Below are 15,284 nucleotides of genomic sequence, written 5' to 3' on the forward strand. Positions count from 1 at the left end.
ATGGTGATGTGTCAGGCTTTTTTTTTATTTAATTTTATTTCATTTTATTTTATTTCAATTTTTTTGGTGATGTGTTGGGTTGAAAGGACGCAGATCCAGACTTTCCTGTCATTGTTTCCAGCCGGAAGTAAATGCAACTGCATACGGAAGTGATGTCACTACTTGTTGCCACGTCGGAATTCGTAGTGATCCGGTTATTCATTTAATTTGAAGTTAGAAATAATCTTTTGGGGTGGAGTTTGTGGATCATTTTAATCATGGTAAATCGAACAACACTTCATTTAAAGTTGGAAACCTAACGTGCTTATTATTTCTGGTTGTTATTTAACGGTTACAGTTGTTAGTCGCTGACGTAGCGAGTTGCTAATGCTAACTTGTTAGCGCATAGGCTAACGAAATCAGTGTTAGTGTTAGTTTAATTTAAAAGTCTTTCATGTCAGTGTCGTTTTAATGGATTTGGATTTGGATCTGTCTTTCAGGTTTCTGTCATTAACACGGTGGACACATCTCACGAGGATATGATCGTAAGTTTGTAAGCTTTATTTAGCTCCAACGCTTAGCTAATGTTAGCCAGGTCCATATGCACCGGACTGTAGTTTGGGTTCGGGTTAGCTTCACTAACAGGACTTAGAAACAGCACACCACAGGGTTTATTCTGTCTGTAGAATTATCTGATACATACAGTTGGACTTATATTTTAATATATGTCTACATATTGATAAACTCAGTCCTTTTATTGAAGCAGCTCATCTGACTCCAAAGTCTGCATTTGACTGGAAATAATAATAATAATAATATAAACTAACTGGGATTATCTGTAGAAATGAAATCTTAATAGACTTTCATCATAACCTTTTTGGTTTTCTTGGAATGTTACTTGTGTCGATATTGTTGTGATGGTCTTAATGTAAGTGTAATTCTTTATATAATACTTTCAATTCAATTTGTTTTTCTTTTCTTTTTTTAGCATTTACAGAATACATGCAAATCCAAAATTCCAAAAATCATTCATCTATCCTCGAAAAGGAGTGAGAAGAAGAAAAATTTATTTAATCCTACCCCCATTCTCATCATCAAATAACTGAACATAATAACATTTTAAATACTCACTCCTGTCCTTTTACTTCAAGCCAGAACAATGAACAAAATAGGGCTAAAACCAAATTAGAATGAACTCATTTGACAGTACTTACATTGTAGAACCAAAATGTGTGTGAAAGATAGAAACAAAGTACATTCCTGGTGGTGTTACCATGGTAACAGTTAACTGTCAACTTACATTATAGTAATTACATACCAACAATGGTAAAAACAAAAAACTACAATATCACAAGTGGTAAAGAACAGCAAAAATTACATACCAACAATGGTAAGAAAAAAAATTTAAAAACTACAATTCAATTATCTTTTTGCATGTTTGGCCCAATACTTCACTGTCACAGAATTTCAAGTATCACTAAACACACTGGACTAATGTGCAGTCCGTTGTGCAGTTCTTTTTTTAGTCTTCTATTTTTCATTTTATTTTAGTAAATCTGTATAGCAAACACGTTGTGTCTTTTACCAGATTTTTGCCACACGTTTGCACAGAATCTCCTGTTGCCTTTACACATAACATTTATGACAAATGTTGACTTTTTAAGACTAATTTCCAAGCTTTATAATGAAGTAAACAGTGTTTTTTTCCACGTTATGCTCATGTTTTGAAATAGGTGTGTTTTTTAATAAGTTTCTACCCAGTTAGTGAAGTAAATTTGAGTTACACAAACAGTGTGGCCTTTATTTTTCTGTGTGGGACGTGTTCATGTAACTGTCATGAAGGGCTGCACGGCTGATCCCAGCATACACTGATCTGCAGCTCCTGCTGTAAATAGGAAAACTGTCACTGGTTTGTTTCAGCACGATGCACAGATGGACTACTATGGGACCAGACTGGCCACCTGCTCCTCTGACCGCACTGTAAAGATCTTTGATGTCAGAAATGGAGGACAGATATTGGTAGCAGACCTTAGAGGGTAAGAGCCACATGTTTCATTACCTCCGCTAGGAGGTATTATGATCACTTTGCTTTATGTGTTTGTGTGCGTGATTGTTTGTTTGTTTGTTAGCAACTTTAGGGGAAAACTCTTCCACCCATCTTTCCCAAATCTTCCCCACAGATAGGCCTAGGCCCTGGGACCAACCCATTAAATTTTGGGCCAAGTAGGCCAAAGTTCAAGGTCACAGCAAGATCACAAATTCTACAGTTTTCCTGTCTGTCATCACTGAGACATTTTCGAAAATTCATCAAAAATTCAAAACGGCTCCAATTACCTTCCAATTTGATCCACCTGTAGCTTAGAACAATATCTTGTATCTGGAACTAAATTGTCCACATCCACTGTGGAATGTGGACTCTGTGGACATTTACATTTAACATTGAAAATCCCATTTATGACACATTTTTCATTAGAACTCAACAAATATTGATGTGAATTGAATATAATTGGACAGACACATGACTGGTACCAAGCTTCAACTTTTTCTGCTGTATGGAACAACCTGGAAACTGTTGAATTTCAACAGAAATAGTCGATCCACACATGCACACCGTTTGGGGTGCTTGGCGGAGGTTTGGGTTCTCTGAACACTTGTTTGTTATGTTTTTACCTCCACCAGGAGGTATTGTGATCACTTTGCTTTGTGTGCATGCGTGCGTGTTTGTTTGTTAGCAAGCTAACTCAAAAAGTTATGGACGGATTTTCATGAAATTTTCAGGAAATGTTGATACTGGCACAAGGAAAAAATGATTAAATTTTGGTGGTGATCAGGAGGGGGCAGATCTGTCTTGGCAGAGGTCTGTGCTCTCCAAGTGCTTCTCTTGTCTGTTGTTACGTTCTGTATGAAAAAAATATATAAATACCATACTTTCCGGGCTATAAGGCGCACCGGAATATAAGCCGCAGGTGTCCACGTTGTGACATGAGATATTTACACAGAAAGATGGTGAACAGAAAGATTATTTAAATATTTATTTCCATACCTTAACTGCTTTTTTCCAAACAGTGTCTGTAACACGGCAGTAAAACAGCAGGAACAGGCTGGTTCAAAAACCCCAGAAAAGTCACTGATCGCTATCTTCATCTTCCTTCTGCTCATTAAGCCACTGCAGTCGTCTTCTTCAGTGTTGGAGTTAAACAGCCTCAAATTCTGTCACACACCTTCTACATCTCTCCTCCGTTGTTGCTCAATGGCACTTCCGTGCTGCAGCTCTATTTCCTTCTTAGACAGACGCATTGATTGCTTTTAACTTAAAAGCTGCAAAATATGCATTTCTTCATGTGTTTTCCATGATGATGGTTTGTGCATGACTCGCAAAATGATTGTTAAAAGTTAAGATTAAAACTTCTCTCTGCATCACCTCTTCCACCTGTCTCCCACTTTTGCGCTTCCTGCTAGAGCGTCCCCTGGTGGCCGTTAGCCCGTATAAATCTATACTCGAGCTGCATCGCTGTATAAGCCGCAGGGTTCAAAATTAGAAAAAAGTAGCGGCTTATAGTCCGGAAAGTACGGTAACTATTAAAAACTAAGTCTCCCAAAAAAATGTCAGTATCCTTGTGTGTCTGCCTGTAAATTAGTTTAAAGTGTTGACGTGTGTGTGTTTGTGTGCTCTTCTATGTGTGTTCATTCAGTCATGAAGGTCCAGTGTGGCAGGTGGCGTGGGCACACCCCATGTTCGGAAACATCTTGGCTTCATGTTCCTACGATCGCAAAGTGATCGTCTGGAAAGAGGAGAACGGAGCATGGGACAAGATGTACGAGTACACTGGCCACGAGTCCTCAGGTCAGCTGTGAAAATATGAAGAAACTGAAATAAACAACAAAACAATAACAGAGGATAGGTCTTTAGTTTCAGCTTCTACAGCAGTGGTCCCCAACCTGTTTTTGTACTATGGACCGGTTTCAGGCATGAAAATTTTCCGTGGACCAGGTAGAGGTGCGGGGGTTCCAATAACAAAAATCTTTGTCAGTTCAGAGCATGCGATTTGAAACACTTCCACTGTATATCAGGCAATTCCACTGATTCTACAGTAGAATATCAACTGACCCTAATGCAGAACCAGTGGAACCCTGGACTGGTTTAACTGGAACTAGACAGTCCCATCTGGGGCTGATGGAGACACACAGTCCAGGTGTGTTGTGTAGATCCAGTCTACTCTGGATTCCGTTGGAAATGTAAGAACACTTTCAGGGTTTTTGTGGCGATATCCACATATTCTGCTTTGACTTGAATCCAGAATGCTCAGAGGTTAGAAGTTGTCTCAAACATGAACGGATGTGTCGCAGCAGTTTGGAGGCGCTTGTGTGCCACCTGTTGTGATGAACCTGTAACTGAGGCAGGAATCCGGATATTTCCTTCTAAATGCAGCTTTCTGTTTGCAGGCAGTCTGTGACCCTCCTACAGACCCATCCTTTCTTCATTTCTTCCTGAAAAAGCTCTGCAGTGAATTTTGTTTTTGGCTCATTTCTTTCGCTTGTGTTTCTACTGATTCATGAGTGGTTGAGGCGAGGGCGGAAACGGTCGCTTTTCAAAATAAAGTCTCCACAAGACTAATGGAAAAAATTGCTTAAATATTAACCACAGTTTTTTTTCTTTGCGGCCCGGTACCAAATGATCCCTGGACCGGTACCAGTCCGGGGACCGGGGGTTGGGGACCACTGATCTAAATGACTCAAACCTCCAGTGGTTGTTTTTTTTTTGTTGTTTTTTTTTTAACTTCAGCATCTTTATCTGACCTCAGAAGCAGAATTGTACCTAAAGACTGTTTAGTTTTCACATCTGTTCATTTAATCTGCAGCTGTTGTGTTGGGGGGGGATTTAACCAAGATTTAATCTTATTAATATGATCAAAAATGTTATGTTGTCAGTTGATACCAGTAATTATAACGATAAATGCAGCTGAAGGTTGATTCCACTAGTCTGTGAATGTGTATGTGTGTCCTGACAGTCAACTCGGTGTGCTGGGGTCCATATGACTTTGGGCTCATCCTGGCCTGTGGAAGCTCAGACGGAGCCATTTCCCTCCTGACATTCACTGGAGACCAGCAGTGGGACGTCAAGAAGATCAGCAACGCACACACGGTCAGTCCGACGCACTCTGAACACTGATGACACACTGTGAACACTGATGGAACACACAGCAGCAGTTATCCACTCTGTATTCACTCTTATATTAACTCTGCTGTATTAACTCTGTTCTGGTGTTTTTTTCCTGTAGATCGGCTGTAATGCCGTCAGCTGGGCTCCTGCTGTGGTTCCTGGCAGTCTGATCGATCAGCCCACCGGACAGAAACCAAACTACGTCAAACGCTTCGTCTCTGGAGGTTGTGACAACCTGGTCAAACTGTGGAAGTGAGTGTGTTTACAGCCGACTGCGAAAGACACTGAAGGTTCATGAGTTTAGAGCAGGATGTGTGTGGAGGTCTGGAAAGGCTTTAAAAGGAAACACTGTTTTAATAAAGTGGATGAAGTTTGTCCTGTAGTTGGATGTTAGTCGGTTCAAAGGCCTTCATCTGTAAAATCATAAATCCAGGAGGGAACCTGTCATTAACCAGTCTGTACTGGAACAGTTCTAGTCCAACCCGTTTGGGTTTGTGTGCGTCTGTGGTTCTGAACATCATTTAATGCATTTTATTCATTCATTAAAATGAACTTTTCTACGACACAGAACAGGTACAAGCTGAACCTAAAAAGAAGGAACACAGATAGAAAAGAACATATCAAAGAACATATTAAAGAACAAGTAAAAGAACGTATTAAAGAACATATACATGAACATATTAAAGAACATAAAGTCAGGGTCTAGGGGAAAATGTCAGTTGGGACCCTCCCCCCATTAGAGGACAGTGTTTTTAAGGTTACATAGAGAAGGATGATGAACTATATGAGTCCAGTGGGAGGGGTTTGTGTGTTGAACTGATGGTCCTGGACTTACCCCCTCACCCTTTCACCCCCTCAGGGAGGAGGAGGGCCAGTGGAAGGAGGACCAGAAGCTGGAGGCTCACAGTGATTGGGTGCGAGATGTGGGCTGGGCTCCTTCTATTGGTCTGCCCACCAGTACCATCGCCAGCTGCTCCCAGGTCAGTGTGGATCTACTCTGATGTTTGAGCTCAGACTGTTGGACAGGAGGTATTTGTACTAATGAGATGAACACATGAACTTAAACACATCACACTGTTGGAGTCTTTCAGGAGGATGTGCTCATGTTCCTGTGGTTCTGCTAGACCAGTCTGATAGAACAGGATTGGATCATGTTTGTCTTGTGCAGCTGTTTGTGCAGTAGAACATCGTGTGTGTGTGTGTGTGTGTGTGTGTGTGTGTGTGTGTGTGTGTGTGTGTGTGTGTGTGTGTGTGTGTGTGGTCCCTGTTTTCAGTAACACCACTAACTCTGGTGTCTTCTTCATTACCGTCAGGACGGTCGTGTGTTCATCTGGACATGTGACGACCCCGCAGGAAACACCTGGAGCGCCAAACTCCTGCACAAGTTCAATGATGTGGTCTGGCACGTCAGCTGGTCCATCACTGGGAACATCCTGGCAGTTTCTGGAGGAGACAACAAGGTCCTGAACATGCACAAAGAACAGTCACTTTAAATAAATACCCTCACTTGAACACTCATCAGGTTTTTCCTTATAATAGAATCGTGTTTATAGAGGGTCTGCACATACGTCACTTCCCCCCCAGGCCACGCCCCTCTAAATCAGACTGAGTGTCTTAAACCAACCTGCTCAACATGACGGAGTATAGCAGTAAACACAGCCAGAGCAAAGGACCATGGGAAATCTGAAATTAAATGAAGGACAGTTGGACTGGACATGAATCTGTACCAGCTACCAAAGAACAAGTGGTCCATGAACACTGACATGTGGACACAAATGGAGGATCCAGACCTGATCCAGGGGGGAGGGGGTCAGCGCTATTTGGACCTGAAACTAATATACATGGTTTCATCAGGACTGACAACCAGGGTCCAAAACTAGGGCCCAGAACCAGCTGATCCAAAGGCTCCAAAACTAGGGCCCAGAACCAGCTGATCTAAAGGCTCCAAAACTAGGGCCCAGAACCAGCTGATCCAAAGGCTCCAAAACTAGGGCCCAGAACCAGCTGATCCAAAGGCTCCAAAACTAGGGCCCAGAACCAGCTGATCCAAAGGCTCCAAAACTAGGGCCCAGAACCAGCTGATCCAAAGGCTCCAGAACTAGGGCCCAGAACCAGCTGATCCAAAGGGTCTAAAACTAGGGCCCAGAACCAGCTGATCCAAAGGCTCCAGAACTAGGGCCCAGAACCAGCTGATCCAAAGGGTCTAAAACTAGGGCCCAGAACCAGCTGATCCAAAGGGTCTAAAACTAGGGCCCAGAACCAGCTGATCCAAAGGCTCCAAAACTAGGGCCCAGAACCAGCTGATCCAAAGGCTCCAAAACTAGGGCCCAGAACCAGCTGATCCAAAGGCTCCAAAACTAGGGCCCAGAACCAGCTGATCCAAAGGTCATTTCCAGTCCAGCGTGGACTGACCCCAGTGAATATATGCATGATCTACTGGGACTGAGCAGATTTACTGAGTCTAGTTCAGATCCAGTCCTTTATCCAACACAGATACTACTGCTGTGGACCAGCAGGGCACCACTGCATTCTGGGAAATTAGCAGATTTACACCACCTGGTTTAAATTAACACATTATTCTGATCATATTATGGCTTTATTGTCAGAATATGACGACTTTAATCTCATAAACCAATGACATTTTTGTTAAATTATGAGTTTTTTTATAACTATGACTTTATTCTCAGAACATTGTGATTCTTTTTGTATTCGACTTTATTCTCATAAAATTCCAGGTTTTATCTCCATATTTTCTGACTTTCTTCTGGTAGTGCCCAGTGTTTTTCTTTTCTTCTGTGGTCCTAATACTCCGTCGTAGCTTTATTCTCCAGTTCCTCTGTATTTGTAAAACAAGGTTGTAAAACTCAGTTTCAGTTAGTTTACTAATCATGTAGGAGCACAAGGTTCACAATCACAAAATGAGACAAAAACCAGGAAAGATCTGATCATGAAACCAAGAGCTGCACTAAGAAGGAATGTTAGCCAAAACAATAGGTCATTTCAGGTCTGATTGGACCCAAAAATACAGCATCAGTGAATGTTAGCTGACACCAAACAGGACCCACAGATCTTGGTTTGGTTTCCTGGATTTGTGGATCCATCTCCTCTTTTCTTTGTCTTTGGGTGTCTGTAAAACGATAGCTCCCACTGCTTTAAGAACCTGAAAATACAGTCAAACACAACAGCTCTGCAACATTTTGGATTCAATATTGTTCTTCAGTTTAGACAGGACTGAAGCCAACGCTGTCACTCATCTCCCTCTTTCTGACACTCAGTGGGCGGAACCGCCATGACTTCTGCTAGTGCTGATGTCACGTGCAGACCCTCTATTGGTTACAGATGTTTCATGTCATTATCTCAGCTGAACTCAGAGACTGAACGTCTAAATGTGTGTTTTGTGTGTTTTTGTCGTCGTGTAGGTGACTCTGTGGAAGGAGTCGATGGATGGCCAGTGGGCGTGTATCAGTGATGTCAGCAAAGGCCAAGGCGCCGTGTCCACCATTACAGACACACAACAGAACGAGCAGTGACGCACACACACACTCACAGGACGTTGGACACACATGTCCTCCACTGGTCCTTTTTTTAAGAATTGGTTGGTTTCAGTTTTTCCTGGACATGTTTCGGTTTCAGTCCTCCTCGGCTTCATTTTGGACGGTTTGCACAACCGTTAAGGCGGATCCACTCCACACTCCATCCTTACCCATGATGCTCTGCTTCTGAAACATTCCTTCTCCGCTCATGGGGAACCATCGTCCATCAAAGCCCCCTGATGCACACATAAACTCTGGTTCTGTTCACTATATTTACTGCATTAGTTCCAGATGGGCTTCGCTGCTCGGACTGAACCTGAACATCGTCCCAGTGAAATTAAACACAAACACAGGATCCAGTTCAGTCCTCCGTCGTTCAAAACCTTCTCCTGAGTCCCATCATTACAAATCAGAAGTGAATGTTAGAGTTGTGTCTGACATGCGAACATTCACAGTGTGTATATGAACAGTGTTTGTTCCACTTCAGTGACAGTTCCTTTAAAACCTTCAGATCCACATCGGACTCGTCTTCATATTATCAGTAGAATATGAGTCTGTCACCACAGCTCCTGTTTTCAACACATTCAACAGGTTAACGCCCACTTATATGTTAATACTTCATGTTTCTGCCTTAAACCAGTACGTTTCCATGGCAACCAGGTGTCAACATGTTCCAGAGACAAATTTAAATGAAACTGTGTTTTCATTTATCTTTAATATCAAAACTATGGATGTTTGTCATATTTGATGTGATTAAATAAGTTTAATGTTGAAAAGTTTCCTTGTGTCATTGTTTAACTTTTGTTCTAATAATGGAATAGTCCAGGGCTGTCCAACCCTGGTCCTCCAGAGCCACTATCGTGCATGTTTTATACCAGGGCTCTCAAACTCCTGTTCTTTCAGGTTCCACATTCAGTCTGATTTGATCTGCAGTGGACCGAACCAGTAAAATAACAGAATAACCTATAAATAATGACAACTGCAGATTTTTGTCTTTGTTTTAGTGCAAAAAAATTCCCCATTAAATTATGAAAATATTTACTTTTATAAACTACCCAGACGATGTGAAAAACCTGAAAAAAACTGAAACTTTTTAGGAAAAATAAGTGCAATTTTATCAATATTCTGCCTCAACTTATCATTTCGACATGTGCATTAAGGATCAGATCTACTGTCAGTTTCATGGAACTCAGAACAACAGTTAGTCCTGTATTTGTGTCCATGTCCTACACAGCCTTATTGTGTTTGTAGGATTCACCAACATTGTCTTATTTTTGCTCTTTTTATGAGTGTTCATGTTCACTTTGACCAACATACGAGGAAAACATCAGTTTAGAAAGTATTTATTCAATGCACACGAGACACAAGTCTTTAAAGATTTTATTCAAAAAGGGGAAAAAACTCTGATAAATTCAATGTTTTACCAGTAGTCTACGTTAATACGGTTTTGTTCCACTGCAGTACCATCGTTTTTGTGCTTCATCAAACTGTCAAGCATCAACCTCCAAGTCCAACCAGTACACAGAGTAAAGAATGTCTACATTTACTGTTTGTCATAAACACACATGAACATTTACAGACTGAACAGAAGAACTGACTGAAGTGATAAGACAAAGGTTAACAAACAACTACTGTGTGTGTGTGTGTGTGTGCGTGTGCGTGTGTGACACACACTTCCTTTTCCTTTGTGGTTTGTTTCTATGCAGCTCAGTGTGTCTGTGAAGATAAACCACCCCAGTGTCTGTTTGTCAACCATGAGTTCAGTTGTGTTTTCATCTGCACTGGTGAGTGCCTGATGTTTAGTACCTGATGTTTGGTCCTTCTGTGTCTCCTTAGATCCTTTGGGGGGTCAGATTGGATCCTTTTTCTTTTTTTTGGGGGGGGGGGGGTCAGATTGGATCCTTTGGGGGGTCAGATAGGATCCTTTGGGGGGTCAGACTGTTGTTTGGACCGTCGTCTGGACCTTCAGGAACCGTGGAACGTTTCTTTGTAACATGTTTTCATTTTGACCAAACAGGAAGTACTTCGACGCCACCTCTGCTGTTTCTCAGACTTCTTTGACCTGAGGTTCTTCTTTTTTTGTTGTTAGTTGTGTTTTCGGTTTCCATTCCTCTCTTCTTCTTCTAACTCTGGTATTTTCGTGTCTGTCTGGGTTGGACTTCCTCTTCCTTTCTTTCATCTTCGGTCTGTCTTCCTGCAGATGTGCTGATTATCACACGTTCATACTTTAAACCTGTTTTTTTTTTTTTTTGGTCCAGTCTCATCTCAGGTGTGAACCGTAACACCAGAACATCTGATCTGTGCTTGAAGGTCAGGTGGAGATGAAGATCGCAGCCTTCAACGTCAAGAACCTGGGCATCAAAAAGGTCACAGACCAGACGGTGGTTGGATACATCTGCAAGGTAACGCCTCCGTAAGCAGACGAACGTTTAGCGTGTGGTTGAAATTCAAAATGAAAGTGTGTCCTGGACTAAACCCAGGTGTGTTTGGACCATGTAGATCCTGTGTCGGTACAGTGTGGTGTTCATCCTGGAGGTGGTGGATAAGAGTGGAAGAGCCATGAAGAAGTTACTGCAACGACTGAACAGCATCAGGTACGAATGTTCACCTGTAAGTGGTTGTTATCTGTACGGGTCAAAGTTATTATCGTTAATGAAAACTATGTGTGTGTGTGTGTGTGTGTGTGTGTATATCTGTGTGTGTGTGTCAGTTCTAATCCCTACTCCATGACGTCCAGTCGTCCTCTAGGGCGACACCACTACAAGGAGAAGTTCGTCTGCTTCTACAGGTAAAAAAAAAAAAAAAAGGTCTCAGAGGAAAAAAGGCCACAATAATTTGGGAAACACTGTGGAGATGAAGCACAGGAAACAGAATTAAACACACATGTAGAACGCCTTTATTTCCACATGTAATATTCCCACACAGTTTGTGGTCCGTATGAACATTAAATGTGTTTGTGTTTGTGTCAGAGGAGCTGAGGTGACTCTGGAGGCGTGTCATCAGTATGAAGATAACCAGGCAGGAGATGAAGACGCCTTCGCCAGAGAACCCTTCATCCTGCGCTTCAGCTGTCCCACCACACGTATGTACTGTGGACACGCTACCGTTTACTCACACGTATGTATAAAACAGTAAACATATGACTATATATTTACTACTGTATATGGGGTTAGTGGGTGTGTCCTGACCATCCCACCAAGAGGGAAATGAATGTGTTCTGTGCAAGATTAAAAAACAAATAAACCAACTCATGCACAGACACTTGGACTAACAAAAGCTACAGAGACTGAAAATACTACTAAAATTAACTAGTACAAATGTCTAAAATTCATCAGTGGTCTTCCAGGAAACCCTAACACTAACCCCTAACCCCCAACCCTAATCCTAACCCTGGACCATGGAGTTGTGCAGATGTGAGTCCAGTTCTAGGAGTCAGTGCTCTGCATCATCACAGACAGACCAGAGGAATGAGTGACTTCAAATACTGTGGACGCTTCTTCCTTTGGACGCTTCTTCCTTTGGACGCTTCTTCCTTTGAACACTTCTTCCTTCGGACGGTTCTTTCTTTCAACAGTTCTTCAGTCCTTCCTTTAGTACCTGCTCATGTAGACATCCTCCTTCTGTGTGTTTTCTGTCAGTTGTGAAAAACCTGGTCCTGATCCCGGTCCACACTAAACCAGAGGACTCGTTGAAGGAACTGGATGAGCTGCATGACGTGGTGGGAGTCATCAGGAACAAGTGGAAAACCGATGTAAGTGAAACATCATGGATTCTAGAAGTCAGAGGGTCCAACACAGACTGAAACTGGATTTGGCTGTGGTCACTTCTGTAACTGAGAACTAATCATATCCTCCTTCATTCTCTTTGTGCTGTTTTTTTTTTTTTTTTTTTTTTTCAGAATATTCTGATTCTGGGGGACTTCAACGCAGACGGACGTTATCTGTCCAAGAGGAAAATGGAGACGATCCGTATCCGCTCACAGCCGTACCACTGGCTGATCAATGACACTGTGGACACCACCAGCAGTAACCTGAATGACCACACCTATGACCGGTAAGACCCAGGACATTTGGGTCTTTAAGGGTTAAAGGTGGACGTTTGGGTCTGTAAGGGTTAAAGGTGGACGTTTGGGTCTGTAAGGGTTAAAGGTGGACGTTTGGGTCTGTAAGGGTTTAAGGTGGACATTTGGGTCTTTATGGGTTAAAGGTGGACGTTTGGGTCTGAAAGGGTTAAAGGTGGACGTTTGGGTCTTTATGGGTTAAAGGTGGACGTTTGGGTCTGAAAGGGTTAAAGGTGGACATTTGGGTCTTTAAGGGTTAAAGGTGGACGTTTGGGTCTGTAAGGGTTAAAGGTGGACATTTGGGTCTTTATGGGTTAAAGGTGGACGTTTGGGTGTTTAAGGGTTTAAGGTGGACATTTGGGTCTTTATGGGTTAAAGGTGGACGTTTGGGTCTGAAAGGGTTAAAGGTGGACGTTTGGGTCTTTATGGGTTAAAGGTGGACGTTTGGGTCTGAAAGGGTTAAAGGTGGACATTTGGGTCTTTAAGGGTTAAAGGTGGACGTTTGGGTCTGTAAGGGTTAAAGGTGGACATTTGGGTCTGAAAGGGTTAAAGGTGGACGTTTGGGTCTGCAAGGGTTAAAGGTGGACGTTTGGGTGTTTAAGGGTTAAAGGTGGACGTTTGGGTCTGTAAGGGTTAAAGGTGGACGTTTGGGTGTTTAAGGGTTAAAGGTGGACGTTTGGGTCTTTAAGGGTTTAAGGTGGACGTTTGGGTCTGAAAGGGTTAAAGGTGGACGTTTGGGTCTGTAAGGGTTAAAGGTGGACGTTTGGGTCTGTAAGGGTTTAAGGTGGACATTTGGGTCTTTATGGGTTAAAGGTGGACGTTTGGGTCTGTAAAGGTTAAAGGTGGACGTTTGGGTGTTTAAGGGTTAAAGGTGGACGTTTGGGTGTTTAAGGGTTAAAGGTGGACGTTTGGGTCTTTATGGGTTAAAGGTGGACGTTTGGGTCTGTAAGGGTTAAAGGTGGACGTTTGGGTCTTTATGGGTTAAAGGTGGACGTTTGGGTCTGTAAGGGTTAAAGGTGGACGTTTGGGTGTTTAAGGGTTAAAGGTGGACGTTTGGGTCTGTAAGAGTTAAAGGTGGACGTTTGGGTCTGTAAGGGTTAAAGGTGGACGTTTGGGTCTGTAAGGGTTAAAGGTGGACATACAGGTCTTTATGGGTTAAAGGTGGACATTTGTCTGTTGTCCTGTTGACCGTCCTCATGGTCTGTGTGGTTCTCTGTCCACAGGATAGTTGTTTATGGTCGGCCTATGCTTAACTCCATCGTTCCAGGTTCAGCCAAGTCCTTTAACTTCCAGAAGGAGTTCCACCTGAACGATGACACGGTAGGTCTGAGTTTACACAGGATGTCAGTGTAGGGTGAGTGTGAACACAACAAAACCATCAGGATCCTGGACTAGAACAGCTGTTAGAGTTAAAAACAAAACAAAATAATACTAAATATCAGACATTCATCCATAATAACACCCGACCAGTGCACAAAGGATGATTTACAAGGATTATGGGATGGATTCAGCAGCAGGGGAACATTTACTCATACTTATAACCTGAAATGGAGTTGAGTGGATATAATGGTTTATTCTAATGGATCCACCAGATCTCCTTGGTGTTTATTCTAGATTATTCCAGATTATTATGTATCCATGTTCCCATGGCAGTGGTTGAACTGTCCTTATGTGTTTGTTTTCCAGACTCTCAGTATCAGTGATCACTATCCAGTGGAGGTGGAACTGAAGATGGATCCCAAACATGATGGACTAAGAGGACTGAAGACACCCAGGACAGGAGGACCCAGTCCAAACACAGGTGTCTTCCATCTGTCCTCACACCTGTACATGTGTCCACTAGAGGGAGCATTTCCCACACAGCAGATTCTAACAGTGTTTATTAGACATGTCATTTTCTGTTCATGTGACTCTAACACTAACAGGAAAAGGACCGAAGAAAAGAGTTCCAGAGCAAAGGAAGAGGAGGAACAGGGCCCCGAAGAGAAAAGCAGCAGCAGCAGCAGCAGCAGCACAGTCCAACCTGACAACTGCAGCAGTGAAGAGAAGACGCATTCACAAATGAGCAACACACTTACTGATATGTGTAAACACACACACACACATTTCTACATATATACACACACACACACACTGAACCCCTTCCATGGTTCTCACTGTTTCACCTTTACACCTGTCAGGCTTTTACATATTTTTGACACATTGTCTCCCATAGATTATGAAGTCGAACAGATAAATGAATATAGATTGTTTTATTTGAATACATTTAATACAAACCCACTGTATGTAGTTCAGTAGAACAGTAGAACAATGAAGTGCAATAAAAGACCATGTGATCAGGATCTCCTGTGTCTGCATTCAGGTCGACTCTGCTCAGATTGGATTAGATTACAATCAGTAGAGGTCTGTTCTGTTCTGTTCTGTTCTGTTCTGTTCTGTTCGGTTCTAATCTGTTCCATCAGTAAACTTCGCTCAGCTCCACATTGGATCATCTGCTTCTAGAACCTGTGGGTTATCATTATTTGTTTTTGTTTTTTTGGTTTTTTTTTTG

The 15,284-nt window shown here is 42.3% G+C and overlaps 2 protein-coding genes across 3 annotated transcripts; both read left to right on the forward strand.

Annotated features, from left to right (window-relative positions):
- Window positions 1-135: 135 nt before the first annotated feature.
- sec13 (SEC13 homolog, nuclear pore and COPII coat complex component) lies at window positions 136-9,452 on the forward strand. The gene is made up of 9 exons (XM_030135474.1): window positions 136-260; window positions 480-524; window positions 1,900-2,015; window positions 3,672-3,823; window positions 4,989-5,122; window positions 5,259-5,392; window positions 6,000-6,120; window positions 6,454-6,600; window positions 8,560-9,452. The coding sequence occupies exons 1-9, from the start codon at window positions 258-260 to the stop codon at window positions 8,668-8,670; spliced, it is 963 nt and encodes a 320-aa protein (XP_029991334.1). The 5' UTR covers window positions 136-257; the 3' UTR covers window positions 8,671-9,452.
- An 898-nt stretch (window positions 9,453-10,350) lies between these two features.
- On the forward strand, window positions 10,351-15,075 carry LOC115419776 (deoxyribonuclease-1-like). Of its 2 annotated transcripts, none has more exons than XM_030134773.1 (10): window positions 10,351-10,457; window positions 10,932-11,075; window positions 11,173-11,267; window positions 11,384-11,461; window positions 11,643-11,755; window positions 12,312-12,424; window positions 12,572-12,726; window positions 13,957-14,053; window positions 14,420-14,534; window positions 14,659-15,075. In XM_030134773.1, exons 2-10 carry the CDS (start codon window positions 10,995-10,997, stop codon window positions 14,796-14,798), a joined length of 987 nt encoding a protein of 328 aa, XP_029990633.1. In that variant the 5' UTR covers window positions 10,351-10,457; window positions 10,932-10,994; the 3' UTR covers window positions 14,799-15,075. The 2 variants fall into 2 exon arrangements, with proteins under 2 accessions (XP_029990633.1, XP_029990634.1); XM_030134774.1 differs by lacking the exon at window positions 10,351-10,457 and adding an exon at window positions 10,691-10,740.
- Window positions 15,076-15,284: the final 209 nt, after the last annotated feature.

The sequence above is a fragment of the Sphaeramia orbicularis genome, chromosome 5 (assembly GCF_902148855.1).
Source record: "Sphaeramia orbicularis chromosome 5, fSphaOr1.1, whole genome shotgun sequence".
Taxonomy (NCBI): domain Eukaryota; kingdom Metazoa; phylum Chordata; class Actinopteri; order Kurtiformes; family Apogonidae; genus Sphaeramia; species Sphaeramia orbicularis.

Bases quoted from the DNA above. Each gene is read 5' to 3' on its own strand.
- sec13 (XM_030135474.1), top strand. The intron at 2,016-3,671 runs GTAAGAGCCACA...GTGTTCATTCAG, and splicing joins TTGGTAGCAGACCTTAGAGG to TCATGAAGGTCCAGTGTGGC. The intron at 6,601-8,559 runs GTCCTGAACATG...GTCGTCGTGTAG, and splicing joins TTTCTGGAGGAGACAACAAG to GTGACTCTGTGGAAGGAGTC.
- LOC115419776 (XM_030134773.1), top strand. From the start codon at position 10,995: ATGAAGATCGCAGCCTTCAACGTCAAGAACCTGGGCATCAAAAAGGTC. The intron at 11,076-11,172 runs GTAACGCCTCCG...TGGACCATGTAG, and splicing joins TGGTTGGATACATCTGCAAG to ATCCTGTGTCGGTACAGTGT. The intron at 11,756-12,311 runs GTATGTACTGTG...GTTTTCTGTCAG, and splicing joins CTTCAGCTGTCCCACCACAC to TTGTGAAAAACCTGGTCCTG.